The following is a 14,580-nucleotide window of genomic DNA, read 5'->3' as shown; positions in this document are numbered from 1 at the left end:
CCACATCACTGTCCATAAATCAGGGCGCCCTGAAACCTTTATGACTCAGCTAGTCTGCTGCACCAAAGAATCTGGCAAAGTGTCAGCTCATGCAGAACAGCGAGGAGTGGAGGAAAAAGAGAGAGCAATTTCATTATTTCATTAGGGAGAAAGACAGACAGATTGAGTGTGGACTCGGGGGGTGGGGGCATTGGAATAGCTTGCTGCACTAAAACCTTGACAGAGGACAGACTGTCTTTATCCAGCAAATAGGTGGAGGATTTCAGGGCTTCCTTTAGGCATTTGCAGAGATGCAGTTCTTATCACTTAAGTAAACCCCAAACACACACACACACACACACAAATGGGACACACAAATGGTTAGAAGTGCTGCATCATATAATTTTAAGCACATAATGGCCCTTTTAATTCATTCAGCAGATTTCCTACTCAGCAGAGATGGGCAGTAACGCGTTACTTGTAACGCGTTACTGTAATCTGATTACTTTTTTCAAGTAACGAGTAAAGTAAGGGATTACTATTGCAAAATCAGTAATTAGATTACCGTTACTTTCCCGTAGGAACGCTGCGTTACTGCGTTACTAAAACCGTGATTTTTTTTGCGAGAATGTCTCATGACAGTGACGTAAGCAAGTGCGACGTTGGTGACAGCAGCTGTGTGCAGATCAACAATGGATAATATATCGAGTGCGGGAGAGAGTATGAGCGTGCAGCGTTTAAAGTGTGGAAGTACTGACCTTACTTTGAGTTTGATTCCATAAAAAGTGACAAAAACATTAGCGTCCATCGTGCGTGGGAAGAAAACTTCTTTTTACAGCGAAAAAAAACCCCTAAACTTCCGAGCAAGCACCGAGTAGCTACGACGTGATGGGAAACTCACAGAGACACTCGCGCGGATTCTTCAACTGACCGCAGCACACCTGCACCAGGGTAACCCTCCGCCTACCCTGCTCCTGCTTTACAGGTGAAAATAGAGCAAAAGGACCGCTGAGTCTTTGACTTTATTTATTTTCTGCTGTGTTTTACTTGCATCTATTTGAAAGACTGAGTGAAAACACAAAAAATATTTTATTTTATGTGCTGGAATGTGTAGAAAATAGGTTTAAATGTTAAACTAATTTATTCAAGTCAGAGAATGTTGCATATAATTAAATGTTTTGCTTGATGCATAAAGTTAAAAGATTAAAACTGATAAAACAAGTTAAAAAAAGAGACTTTTCCATTTGATTACATTTTGTATGATGGATTATGTAGAAAAAGTAGAATTGGGCTGAAAGATCTATCACTTTATCACCTCTTCAGGTTGTAAATCGTGTTTTTAAAAAGTAACTAAGTAACTAAGTAACTAAGTAATTAATTACTTTTGAAAATAAGTAATCAGTAAAGTAACGGGATTACTTTTTTGGGGGAGTAATCAGTAATTAGTTACTGATTACTTTTTTCAAGTAACTTGACCAACACTGCTACTCAGTGTCGCATGTATAAAGGCAATGCCCTAAACACTGTGCAGTATCTTTTGCCACTCTCTCGCCATCCCCCATGTCCTCAATTTACCTCACTCGTTGCTACACACACCGCCATCCTCCTCGTTATGTTGCTCTTGGTTGCCACAGTAGAGTCGGTCCAGAGGAGCACTCCGTTTAATTATTAGAAATTCCACTTTAGAGTGAATTTGGCTTTGTGTTACACACACCTTTCACCACTCAGACAGAGCAATACAGCAAATGTTTTTTTTACTGGATTAAAAGACCACTAATTACATACCACTGGGTGGATTATAACACACAAACCACGCTGCACATAGAATGCTGAAAAGGGTATAAGGCTCCTCGGAGCAGAAATAGTAAACCACCAGTAGGATGTATTCTCCCACTTGCCTTCCATACAGCTAGGGAGCCTCGCAAGGTTTTGTGCATGTATGTGCCTACAGCTTGTGTGAAGCAGCTCAGGGCACAGTGGGGCACAGATCCCCTGTAAATGCAGCATATCAAAGCAAGGCTGTATTATTTTTTATCACATTTCATCTCTCAGATACTGACTTTCAGCTCGTGTTTCATCTGTCACATTTGGGCTGTGAACGGACTGGTGTATAAATCTTATGGCCCTCTTCCTCTTCTGGGCATAACACTATGTTAGAGGCAGGGAGGCCTATCACCGGGGCCCACCGGAGACCTCCAAGAGTTACATCCCTTTGATGAAAAAAAGAGAGAGAGAGAGAGAGAGAGAGAGAGAGAAAACAAAGAGCTGGAGGTGCAGCAGGAGATATTGACAAAAACCAAGCTAAAAAAAGTGTCAGGATTGTACAGTAAGTGTAAACTCTTGTTTTATGATGTAGATGAAATTAACTGATTCAACTTTGTGTCAGATTTAGAAAGAAATTACTTGTCAATAGATATACATCCACTCCCGTGTAAACACCCTGGATCATTTGACATAGTCAACATTAAAAATTGAATATAGACCTTCTGTTATGATCACTATCATTATAATTTCCAAAGGGTAAAAATCTCAGGAGTAATAGTGGTTTGTAGATTGTTACAAATATCATGAAAGTATCGATAATTTCAATATCAATGCCGATATTGGTATCGGCTCAATACTAGGGTGACTGATATGACCAAAATGTGCAGTCTGGCACAGCACTAATCTACAAAGCAGAATCCCAGCATTACTAATCTTTTGTGGTCTTTTATGGAATATTAATTAAGTTGTTTTGTTAAAACAAAAAGCTGCACTTTGATACACTCTGGTGTACATGCATAAGAAAACATGAGCATGAACTCTTTTTTTTTTAAAAAACACTGCAGGAATGAATGCTTTCCATGTCTTTGGAAAGATGGTGTTTTCACCTTGAAAGCAGCACTTGTCGTCCAGATTATGGGTTTTAAATTGTGGGTGGGCGGGCATGTGCTCCCAGGCTCTGGTCCAGACAGTGATTGTGGTGGCACTGCAGTCTGTCTTTTTCTCTTTTTTTTGGATGGATGTTAAACACGGAAATCTGGATAAGAGTTGCAGCTCCCTCTGCTGATCTGAGAGAATGGTCTAATTAAAAAGCCTGTGTCAAAAGAGCCCTCACGCTGGCCTGGAAGGCAGCAGGCAGAGACCATTTCATTTAAAGAGGTTGCAAACTCCAGTTCTATAAATAGATTCTCATGTGTACATACAGCTTAGCTTCAATTTTCAGATGGCCTCATGCACCCACTTTCAGTGCTACAAAGAATGCTTCAGTGAGTCAGATGGAGACAAATGGGAAAGCCTCAGGGTGCATCCCTTCTCTTGCATCACAACCTGAAAATGAGATGTTAGGCATGTGGATACAAATGTGCTGAAGCTTGCTTGGACTATACCTGTGAAAGTGGAGGGTGTGATCACATATATTGACACTGTATATTTTCTTAAGTCATGTGAGGGCTACATTTATCGTCCTGTGGAAATAACACTGTTTATCTAATTAGGATCTTTGCACAGGAAATGTGGTGACACGTCAGCAGGCTTCAAAAGCATGCAGCAAACATGAGAAACAGAAGCTTTTTTTTTTTTTTCAAAACTACAAATGTCTCAGAAAAAGAAACAACAGAGAAAGTCAACAGGAGCCGGTGCCCCAGGATGTAGAGTTGTCATGCACTGGCAGGGCATTGACCTATCCTCAAAGAGCTGCTGGACTGAGCAATTACCTGTATCTGCAGCCTGACAGCCAGGTGGATGCCCAACCCCAATTTGCCTTTGGCATCTTGTGGTTCTGGCTGTGGACCTATAAATCCATTAAGCCTTTTTTGTCGACTTGTGTTTCAGGAACTGAACCGCCCTCCCTCAGAGGGGGCAGTGCGACTCTGTGCTCAGATCCCTTCCACTTAGAAGTCTCTGAGGCCTCCGTGCTTTCCTCACATTATACTAGAAAATCAGAATTCACTGAGTTTAGTAATTCCCGACGCTGAGGAAAAGTCAACTCAGGTCAAGCTTTATAACACTTCATACATATGGATGCCCATTGTGCTTCATCTTTGTGCATGCCGCAAAAAACAAAACAAAATGCACACACACGGGCATATGCGTTCAAGCTTTTCCCTGCAGAAAAAAACTCATCAAATGCAGCAGAAAATAACAAGGTGGACGCTGGATTGAGAGCTTATTTATTATTATTTCAGCTGTCTGTCATACTAGATGCACATTCATCTGTCCGACGATACACTGAGAAAGCCCGAGGCAATGTAAACGGATAGTGTATCCCGCAATAAAGACAAAAACATTACTGCTAGCTCTGATTTTTTTTTTATCTACCATATCAGCAGCACATCCTCATCACCAGGACAACTTCTTTGCTTTCATGTAGGAAGCTGAGAACAAACAGTGTTTATGTCCCAGCTGTTGTGGCTCTGAGCTGCTTGTGCAACCTGTTTCCATTTACTTTGCACATGTGCACACGGCTGGATTATAAACTGTTTTATTTCCAGAAAAAGGAGGCTTTATTATCAAAATACTGCACCTAGTCAAAGACTAGCGCAGGCGTCTGCCTGACCTGATCTAAATAAGACAATGAGGGCAAAAGGGGTTTCTAGTAAGGAACAGCCTGTCTCCTTCTATTGCTTATGGAGCATTAAACTTCAGGTGAACTCTGGGGTTCAGTCAGCTTGTAACTCGGTCTCTCGCGCTCTCTCTCTTTCAAACACACACACTAACACACCAGTGCACGCAGACACCCATCTAAATTTCATGATTTCTCCTTATGGAGGAAGAGCAGAAGTAGATATTAAAAAAATACCATGGCAGACCATAAATGTGACTCAAGAATGAGGCTTATCTATAGTACTGCAATAGCAGACAGCAGTCAGGTGATGGCACTGTTGCATTCCTTTTTGCAAGCTTGAGTGTTTTCTTTATAACTTCCCAAAAGCAACTCTTTACATTTCATATGAGAGATTTTGCCCAAAGCACAAGAAGAATCAGAGGCAAAAAGGGCACGAGCAGATGCGAACACCCTCCTACAATGAACTCAGCGAGCACCTACGGCTCAGCCAGAAATAGGTCACAATAATCATCTGTAACGGCTCAAGTCATAACCTTGAAAATTCAGTTACAAAATACATCCCTGGTCCCCAGTATTCTGGATGGCCTCAGTCAGTGTACTTAAACCATTTAGCTCTGTAAAACTGGTTAAACTTAGAGCAGAAAGAAAACATGCACAGTCACTCAAAATCCTATCAACTAAGAGCAGAAATGCTTTCCGGCTTTAATTAATTACAGTTTTCTCTATAGGCTTATAAAGTGCTATTTTGTAGTTCCCATATGTTTAATAGTCCCCCACACCACCACCACCCTTTTTTAAATAACAGCTTCTAATCAGACTGCTCTGCATTAGTAATAATTCATTACAAGCTGTGTTCAAAAAAGAGACACATCACAATAGATGGGGGACAGAATAATGGAAATTGTCCTGGTACAACAAAAGCACCACGGCTGAACATTACTGACAGCACCATTTGGTTGACCAGTGGCAGCAGAAAAATAAACACATATGACGGGCAAACAAAAGGCTGAATGGGCTACCAGATCTCAGAGCCAACAGCTGTAAATTACTTCAGTGGGTAGGGGATGGGAAGGCAAAGGGAGGGGAAAGGGTGAAGTCTCATCTCACTGATGGACAAATCAGCAGTTGTGTTTTCTGGCATTGCCTCCATAGGCTTCTCCTAATTTTGTGGCTTGCATGGAATGGGCCACAGTTAAATCAGATATAGTCTTGACTATGACAGCATACCTAGAGAGGGGCCGAACAATCCAAATATCAGTAGTACCAATGCCAACGCTGATATTGGTATTGATACTAGCATGACAGGATCGATATTTTGTTTCTTTCCCAAAGTCAGTATGCAGCCCACAGGATTGTGATAAATAAATATTTGTTTTTTGAAAATGAAAAAATATGCTAAATATACTATTAAAATGTCTATAGCCTATAACACATTTAAACAACAGAACTTGGCCCTAAGTGCTTTAAAGACAGGCTCATTTATATTCCACGTCTCCAAAAAAACATAGTTTCAAAAATAAATGAACATTTGAAAGGTGTGTTTTGTTGTGCTAATTGTTGTGGAAAATAAAAAGCAAAGTGTAATCAATAAAATTGTTCAAATGTGTGAAGAACTTGTAATTGGATGATAAGTCATGACACAGTGATCTCCCTCATGTAAGCTGCCTTTAAGGTATAACTATCATTCTCGGTATTGGTATACCGATACTGGTACCAACATTTGCAGTATCACACAGTGCTGAGCACCACCAGCTGCAGCAGGGACTCTGCAGTTCAATCTCATTTTGAATTAAAAAACAATAACCTGGCTATCATTTATTTATTGCTCATCAGTGATTTATAACTCTGTCTTCAATTAATTATTCCTCTGTAAGATTGTCAACTTGTGAGGCAGTGGCCTCCTGAAACCGACACTATCGGGAGTCACTGGAGCAAAGCGAGAGATAGTTCAGTCTTCTCTAATTTCCCCGAATTCAATTTGAAGCTCATTTGAGGATTTATGAGGAACTGTTAAAGTTATCGATTGACTGATGGCGAGAGCAAAATAGCTGCTGGGACTAAGGTTGCCTGGGACAACTACCTCCCCTTGATGAAATAAGTCCCTGCGGTGTATTGTGGGACTGCCCTGCGTTGTATTGCGCTGGGGGTTGGGGGTTAGCTCGTCAAGTGAATGGTTCACGCCTATCCCGCTCTCTCCTCTCTCGGCCGTGTTGTGCCCTCCTCTCCCCTCCCCGTGAACAAGTTATGATGGCGGAACTGTAGATCTCGGGACGAGCAGGAGTGCACCGCCCGCCCTCGGTTAGCAAGTGTATATACTTATTTATTTATCCACCCAACTTCACGTCTTCCCCCTCAGCTATGACCCGCTGGATTCCTACTAAAAAAGAGAAGTACGGAGTGGGTAAGTGTTTGTATTTAACTACGTGCCCACCACCCCTCTTTATTATTTTCTTTTGCTAGTGAACAACTCTCCGCGTTAACTCCCAGAAACTCCACCAACTTCAAGAGGGACAAGAGTCGGGAAGTTGGGAAACTTAAGTTACTGGCGACTTTGTTGCTGTTGTTGTTTGTGACCTGAAGTGATTGTTACCACACTGTTGCCCAACTGGGTTTCACAAGCTTCCCTGTGGGGGCTTGTTCTCCCGTTTGTCCCTCTGTGCAGTTTGGTTTTAAGTGAGAAATTATTTACAGTTCAGTTACTACAATGTGCGAGGAGAAATGGGGGAAGAGCCGGGAGTTCAGTGAACGTATCAGCCATTCTTGAGTTTATAATCCCGCCGAGCTGAAGCTGTGCTGTAGTTAAGGTGAACTTGAATGAATCGTCATTTTGCTGAAAGGTCCTTTCCTTCAAGGACTCCTGTCGGGCCCCCACATGGGATCCGCTGCTGTGACTGCATGCCTCATGTGAGATAGTGGAGGAATGTTATTTGCATAGGCACGAGAGGAACTTTGTGGACAAGTGGCATTTGGCTACATTTACATAAGACTGTAATGTGTCAATGCAGTGGACCATGACCACGTAGCATATGTTTGTGGTCCTCACGACTGTATTTTACACTTAAGTTTGTTAAACTAAGGTGTGGCCCTTCCACCTGTGTGTGTGTGAGCTTGCAGTTTACTTTGCATGTATGAATGCATACACGTATGCTCGTGCTATCAGGTACCAGTTATCCACGCCCTCAAGGCAAATCAGCACAACTGTTGTCTCTGTTAGGAATCCCTTTGATGTTTACTGTAAAGATTTTATAGCCTACACAGGTTGTCTGGTCATCGGTTTCTTCCCTGAGTCACTGCTGGATCTTTTGCTTTAAGCTACAGACACTTACCAATATCGCTTCCTGGTGTACTACACACATGAGAGTGAATATATCTGGTGTCTTTTTTTTCTTCTTCTCTGGATGAATCACAGCTTAGGACTGAAATACCTTGGCTGTGTTCTCTAACCTGGATCCCCCGCCCATGACTTTATTTTGGCTTTAAATAAAATGTTCTGTGCTCGATTTGCTGTTGTGACTAAAAATATTTCTAAGCCACAATTCTAAGGCCGCATGTGTTTCTCTGCACACAAACTCTGCCTTTTGGTTTGCATGTGACCTTGTTTTAGCAGCTGATATCGAGGAATATATATATATATATTGTGTAGATGGTGCCATTCTCCTGACATTATTTTTCTTGCCCCAGAAACAAGGCAGGAGTCACTAACGTTGTACGTAATCCTTAAAATGCCATCGGAAACCCGTACAAGGGCTTACATTTTTAATCCGATTAGTTAACCAAGGCTGTGCTCAAATACGGGCAACTACACTTTTTTGGATGAAAGAAGAGATTGTAAGGGTTCTGATCATATCAGTTATATCACACTAGTTAATGGGGAAATGTGAATAATAAGGAGCTTAAGAGCTGTAATGGTGAATTTGTGACACTGTCATAATAGGATAGCTTCATATTTTTTATATCCAGAAGAGAAACGCTGCCCTGGAGGCTCAAAGGCATTGAAATCACCAGGTCTTGGGGAGTGATGACACATGTGTGGCTCCAGAGGGAGCTCTGGAAAATCCGGTAAATTACCTCAGGTGATGTCAGTTGAGTCAGCATCAGTCGGGACTTCACGTCTGAGGAAGAAGAAAAAAACCTGGAGGTACGGAATACAGAATGACCAATACATTTAAATTCCCGGCTAATATTGGCCTGCTTCAGATATGCCACTGTTGGTGTGTATGCTGTGTATTATGTGCGCCGACAAGGAAATATAATGCAGGAGAAGATGCTTGGGGTATTTTACGAATGAAATTCACACAGTTTATCCAGTAGAGCAGCGTTGACTTCATTGTTTTTATGCTAATGACACATCGCAGCTGGTGCCTGCCTTTTTATTGTAAACTGTGACCAGTTTTTGAAGTGACCCTGTTGTTACAATGACTCTATTATAATTTTTTTCTTCCTGTTTCAGTATAAATGCTGTGTGTTCAGTACAGCGTAGTACTGTGATAGTTTGCATGGAGATATTTTATCGATGCAGGGACACGAAAGATCTATGTTTTATAAAGTAAATGGAAATACTCATGGAATACTACAAACAAGAGGGCTCATCTAATGCACCACCACACTGAGAGAATGTTAGTGGAGCTGACGTACACTAAATTGACTCAAGTGAAAAATTATCTATCACTGGACACACTTACAGAGCAACCGCCTAATTCAGAGCACGCTAATGGCTCAGTCACACAAATGAAAATAGGACACTAGCCTCCTTACGTCTATGAAGTCTAGCTTATGGCAACATTTATGGCAGGTTTTAGTGACAGTGTTGGCACGTTTGACTCATTTTACAACAATAAAAAGACTGGGGTGAGATAACTTTATCTTATTGGATAAAACCAAGTTTAACCGTGAGGGCTTAATTTGCAGTTGTTAATTTGCATATGTCTTTGCAATATTCTGTTAAAATGTTAAGAAAAAGGTAAAAATTCTCAATAATATTGTATCTTGAGTGAAGTATTGTGAGTGTATCTGTTGTTTCCCCATACCTACTCTATGCATAGTTAAAGAATATAGGCAGCTATGTTGATAATGGAATTTTCCATGAAATCCATCAAAGTCTTATCAGCACTGGCTGGTAAATCCACTAATATAGTGTGCAGCATGAAAGAAGTTTCTTCGACTTCTGAAACTGTAGCTCATCTCTGCTTGGAGGTAGATTGGTTGCCAGTCTACACAAGGCTCCTTTAGATTTAGAATAGCATGCCTTTATTGCCTCTGCAAAATGTTGCACAATTAAATTCTGATGTATCTCCTGTTAGCCGTGCATACATACAGAGGAACCACTACGGGGAGAACAAAACCGCTGCATCAGTGCGCCTCCACCCTTGTCAAAGCAGACCTCTCCCACTAGTCGTCTGGAATAAGAACATGAATTTTCTGGCTGTGCTAAATCGAACCTTATCCCTTTTAAGAACTGTCCATTGCGACGCTCACAGTATTATTTGATAACAACACTTACTCGCTGGCGGTACTCATTAAAAGGGCCCCTTCAGAAATGTTTGAAGAGGCCTAAAAATATCGCCTTGAATAATAATGTGTGTCTGAGAAGGGCTTACACTCTTCAAGAAAATGTAATAGACCATCTAAAAATTCTTAAAAGCACAATGTGAAAGTTAGTTTCATTAGAACCGTGATGTCTCCCGATAAACTGAGTGGTGCGCTATCGTTTTACGTGCCCTGGGTGCATCAGGTGTCCAAATCAGTCTTGTGTAAGCAGTTTGTTGGCCCACAATGACTGTGAAAATAGCTGTGTCACAGTTATGCTTGTTCACATACATACAAATTTAAGCTGATGAACACCCTTTAGTGCAGGGAAGTCGAGACAGTTCCAGTGAAGTAACAATAAACATTTCTGAGTAACAATAAGCGGCTTGTGTGATAATTGAGTCATAATTGTAAAAGCTGTCTTACAGTTTCTTACAAGCAACACTTCTGCCTCCTGTTATTACCTGAAGTTTTCCTCAGAGAGCTGCCATTCTAGCCACCACAACTTCCACTTGATGAAATTAGGCAATAAATAGCATGTAGCATTTTCTTTAAAATGATGAACCGCTTACTTTTGTTCTCTCTGCTTGCCTGGGGCGGGCGGGGTTGGGGGGTGGAGGTTGTTATTAACAAAATCCACTGGCTTTGCAGCGTAAATACATCACAGTCATTACATCCCCCAGTTTGCCAATCTTGCCATGTCAAACCTAACTGCAGCCGGTGATTTGGAGATAAGTGCTGCCTTCGTTCTCAGTTCGGACAGACTGAACCAATACCTGTTTGCTTTTAAAACGTAATAGCAGATGAATCTCCTTCTTCTTTTACAACCTGGTGAAAGAAGTCTGTACTTCTAAGGTTTTTTTAATTTTCTTTTTCTGTTTAATGTTGCAGCAGGGTTTTTTTTCCCTACCCAAATAAAAAGATGAACCCAAGCTGCTCTAATTTTATCCTTTTTTGCACTTTTTGCTTTGAACTTGAGAATTAACTTTCTGATTTATGGATAACATAAAAAGACTTATTAGCTGGAGCACAGTTTTAAGATCATTTCTGGCTGTCTAGACAAGGAGATGGGAGGCTCGAGGCTTTTCTTGTGAGGCCTTTACCTTTTGAGAAATGCTGCCGGGGGAGAATTGGCTCAAAAGCAAACCTTAATAGACTTACTTATCTAATGGCTTTTTGGAGAGATACTAACTGAACCTGTCCCTGCTTTTGGTAGTGTATGACATTTGTATGCCACAAGAGATACTGGATGTGATACATCACTGAGTGGTAGTTTATAGGAGGAAATAATAATATTTTAGTAGTTGCATCTGAAAAGTGATTTGATTTTGTATAAATGAATATGCTGCCTGTGCATCAAACCCCGTGCAGCATGGCACTTAGTATTTCTATCCCATTATGGACTTTATGTTATTTTTTTTTTACTGCACTGAAGGCTTTTCTACATTGAATGCAGAGGATTTGTATAGTAACATTTTCAAGGATTTCTTTCAGAAATTGATTCTTTCATCATTTAAAGCTGTTTTTTTTTTTTCTTTTCTTTTAATGCTGTGTTGTTTTATCTTGGTCATGCAATGGTCCTTTCATGCCCAGTCAGCACTAAGAACAATAGATTCTCATTGTATTGTGTTAACTTTGATGAGCTGCCAGCGGCTGCCCAAACTCTTCGACTGGGGTGTTCTTTAATTGTTGGCTAGTGCACCTCTATGGTAAATCATTTAGGGGGAATCAGGCTGACTCTGATTTAACATTAGCATGCTCATTAACTTGAACTTGTGCCGATAGAGCTTTATTGGACTTTACAACAGTAGCTACAGGCTCAGCATTTGAAGTTTAAGAGGAAGACAGGGTGCCTCAGAGTGGCACAGATTAGCTTTGCTGCCAGAGCCCAGACTGATGCTTTTGCTTTAGACAGTGTGGCTCTTGCCAGGCCCGGACACTGTCAAGTTGGTGAATGGCCCATTGTCACTCTTGGCTTGACTAGAGGCAGATGTCATTTTCTTCAGTGCACATATTCTGGCTGCATATATAATTAATTTCCTGGTGATTCATAGTATGCCTGTAACTTCTTTTTAAATACAAAGACGATTCCAAAAAAGTTCAGACTGTGTAAACTGTAAATGAAAAGTGAATGCAATGATTTGCAAATCTCATAAACACACATTTTATTCGCAATCGAACATAGAAACCACATCAGTTGTTTAAAATGAGAAAATCTACCATTTCAGGAAAAACAAATAAGTTACATTTGAATTTGATGACAGCAACATGTCTCAAAAAAGTTGGGTCAGGGGGGCCATGTTTACTACTGTATAGCGTCCCCTCTTCTATTAACAAAAGTCAAAAATATCTGGGCGCTGAGGAGACCATTTATTGGACTTTTGGGAGAGGAATGTTGTCCCGTTCTTGTCTGACAGGATTATAGCTGCTCAGCAGTCCCCCATTTCTCATTTCATGATGGGCCAAATGTTTTCAGTTGGTGAAAGGTTTCGGCGACAGACAGGCCAGTTCAGCAACCGGATTCTTCTATTATTAAGTCATGCTATTGTAATAGATGCAGTATGTGGTTTTTGCATTGTCTTGCTGAAAAATGGAAGCCCTAGGCTCAAAAGACATAATCAAAGCTCCCAATTCCATAGACACTAATGGATCCCCAGACCGTCAGAGATACAGGCTTTTTTGCTGAGCAACAGATCGTCCCTCTCTTTTTTTTTTTAGTCGGGAGGACTTACAAGAAGAATTTCAAATTTGGATTAGTCTCACCACAGTTTTCCAGTTTGTCCATTTTAAATGAACTTGGCTCAGAGTAAACAGCAGTGTTTCTGGATCATGTTCACATACAGCTTCTTCTTTGCACAATAGAGCTTTACCCTGCATTTGTCTATGCCACTTGTGGAAGTATTCCTGAGCCCATGCAGTGATTTGCATGACAGAATCATGTCTGTTTTTAATGCAGTGCTGCCTGAGGGCCCAAAGAGCATGGGCATGCAATACTAACTTCCATTGTCCTTGCGCACAGAGATTTCTCCCCATTAACCTCTTTAGTTGCAGTTTCAGCAGCTATTTTTTTTCTTCCCCTTACATCTTCATCCTTTTGTTTCTGCATCCCAACTTCTTTTCTTACAGTGATACATTTTCTCACTTTAAACATTTGAGACTTTGTTCTGTTGTAAATAGAATTGTGTTTCTGAGCTCTACAAAACATTGGAATCTGTTATTATTTACATTTTGCACACCATCTTTTTTTTTTTTTTTTTTTTAGATTTGGGATTGGAAAACAACATCTGTCGCTTCTGTTCATGTTCATGTTCAAAAGCAGGAAAAGTTTAACTATTATTAGGTTGCACTAGCTGTCTATTTTGTTGACACAAGGAAGAACCTCACACCTGTCCAGGTGCTCCTAACAAAACAGCCGTCAAAAGCCAACGTGATATTCCAGGAGTTTTTTTTGCGCAGAAATGCAAACAAAGTCTCAAGCAAAAATGTGTTTTATGGAAAGCCGATGAGGAGGAAGTCAAAGAGAAGGAAAAGCAGTCACATTCAGTGATTTGTCAAGTTTTGGTATTCAGACTGAGGTGTGATAAGCTGAGCCAGTTGGAGCGTGCAGTGAAATCTGGCCTCCAGCAACAAGCATTATCACCATGCAAGTCAGGGCAGAGCTCTGCTCATAGTTCCTCCATCTTACTGTGAGAATGAGTGGCTGCGTGTTATTGCAGCTCCCTCAAGTCGTGAATAAGACCTTTGCTACAGTAGTGTTTGCCAAGGTTTCTCTTTTGCAGTTCGCATGTGTGTGTATATGAGTGAGTGTACATATGTTTTTACGCACAAGCATTTTCTTGTATTAACCCCTCCAATGTCTGTCCTGGTAAACGGCTAAAAAGGAAAAGATAGGAGCTGCCTCCAGGAAAGCTGCAAGGTTAAAAATGAGCACAGGGAGGGGCAGCGCTTGCAAGTGAGTCACTTGGCAGAAACACAGGCTGCAAGTGTAACTGCCGACCAAAGGTCACAGCACGCATGTTATCGGATATAGGGAGAGTCTGATGCTATTGCTTTTTTAGCGGTACTCCTCACGTTTGACACTGCAACTACCTGCTCCGGCGCGGTCTATTTACTGGAACGTTAATCACAGCCCGAAGGCATCCAATTCAATTAAAAATAGCACAAACGCTTTAGAGGTTTGAGTCACACAGGCGTGCTGCACAAACACACTGCCTGCTTTTAGAAAACGCAATAAGATGAGGAATAAATCAAAGATCAAGATCCTCTCTGCTGCGCGTGCGTGCTCTGTGACATGGAGGTTGAATTGGTTTCTTTTTTCCAGTGAGAAACTGCAAACCTCTGATCCAGAACTTCTTTTAAAACAGACTTGCTCCTCTGTGCAATAAGTGATTGAAAAGGGATTTGGGGTTTTTGCAGTAATTCACCGGACCTTGAGGAGGAACAAAACTCGTCAATCAATCTGTCTGCCCGAACCTTTTTATTTAATTTTTTTTGGTTAACAGTTTTTGTTGTGTGTGTGTGTGTGTGTG

The 14,580-nt window shown here is 41.0% G+C and overlaps 1 protein-coding gene across 3 annotated transcripts in view; it reads left to right on the top strand.

Moving 5' to 3' along the window:
- The first annotated feature begins 6,766 nt into the window (after window positions 1-6,766).
- The window catches only part of dock5 (dedicator of cytokinesis 5), a 39,367-nt gene continuing 31,553 nt past the window's right edge, over window positions 6,767-14,580 (top strand). For all 3 annotated transcript variants that reach the window (XM_085474767.1, XM_085474766.1, XM_085474765.1), the window contains exon 1: window positions 6,767-6,926. In XM_085474767.1, the coding sequence (XP_085330893.1) occupies window positions 6,884-6,926 (43 nt within the window). In that variant the 5' untranslated portion in view covers window positions 6,767-6,883. The remainder of the gene's footprint in view (window positions 6,927-14,580) is intronic.

This window comes from Copadichromis virginalis, linkage group LG12 (genome assembly GCF_057382275.1).
Source record: "Copadichromis virginalis isolate Kocher_CV1m ecotype Utaka linkage group LG12, C_Virginalis_male_GT1.1, whole genome shotgun sequence".
NCBI lineage: Eukaryota > Metazoa > Chordata > Actinopteri > Cichliformes > Cichlidae > Copadichromis > Copadichromis virginalis.
Note: the sequence above shows the minus strand (reverse complement) of the source record. Positions and strands in the feature narration are given on the sequence as shown.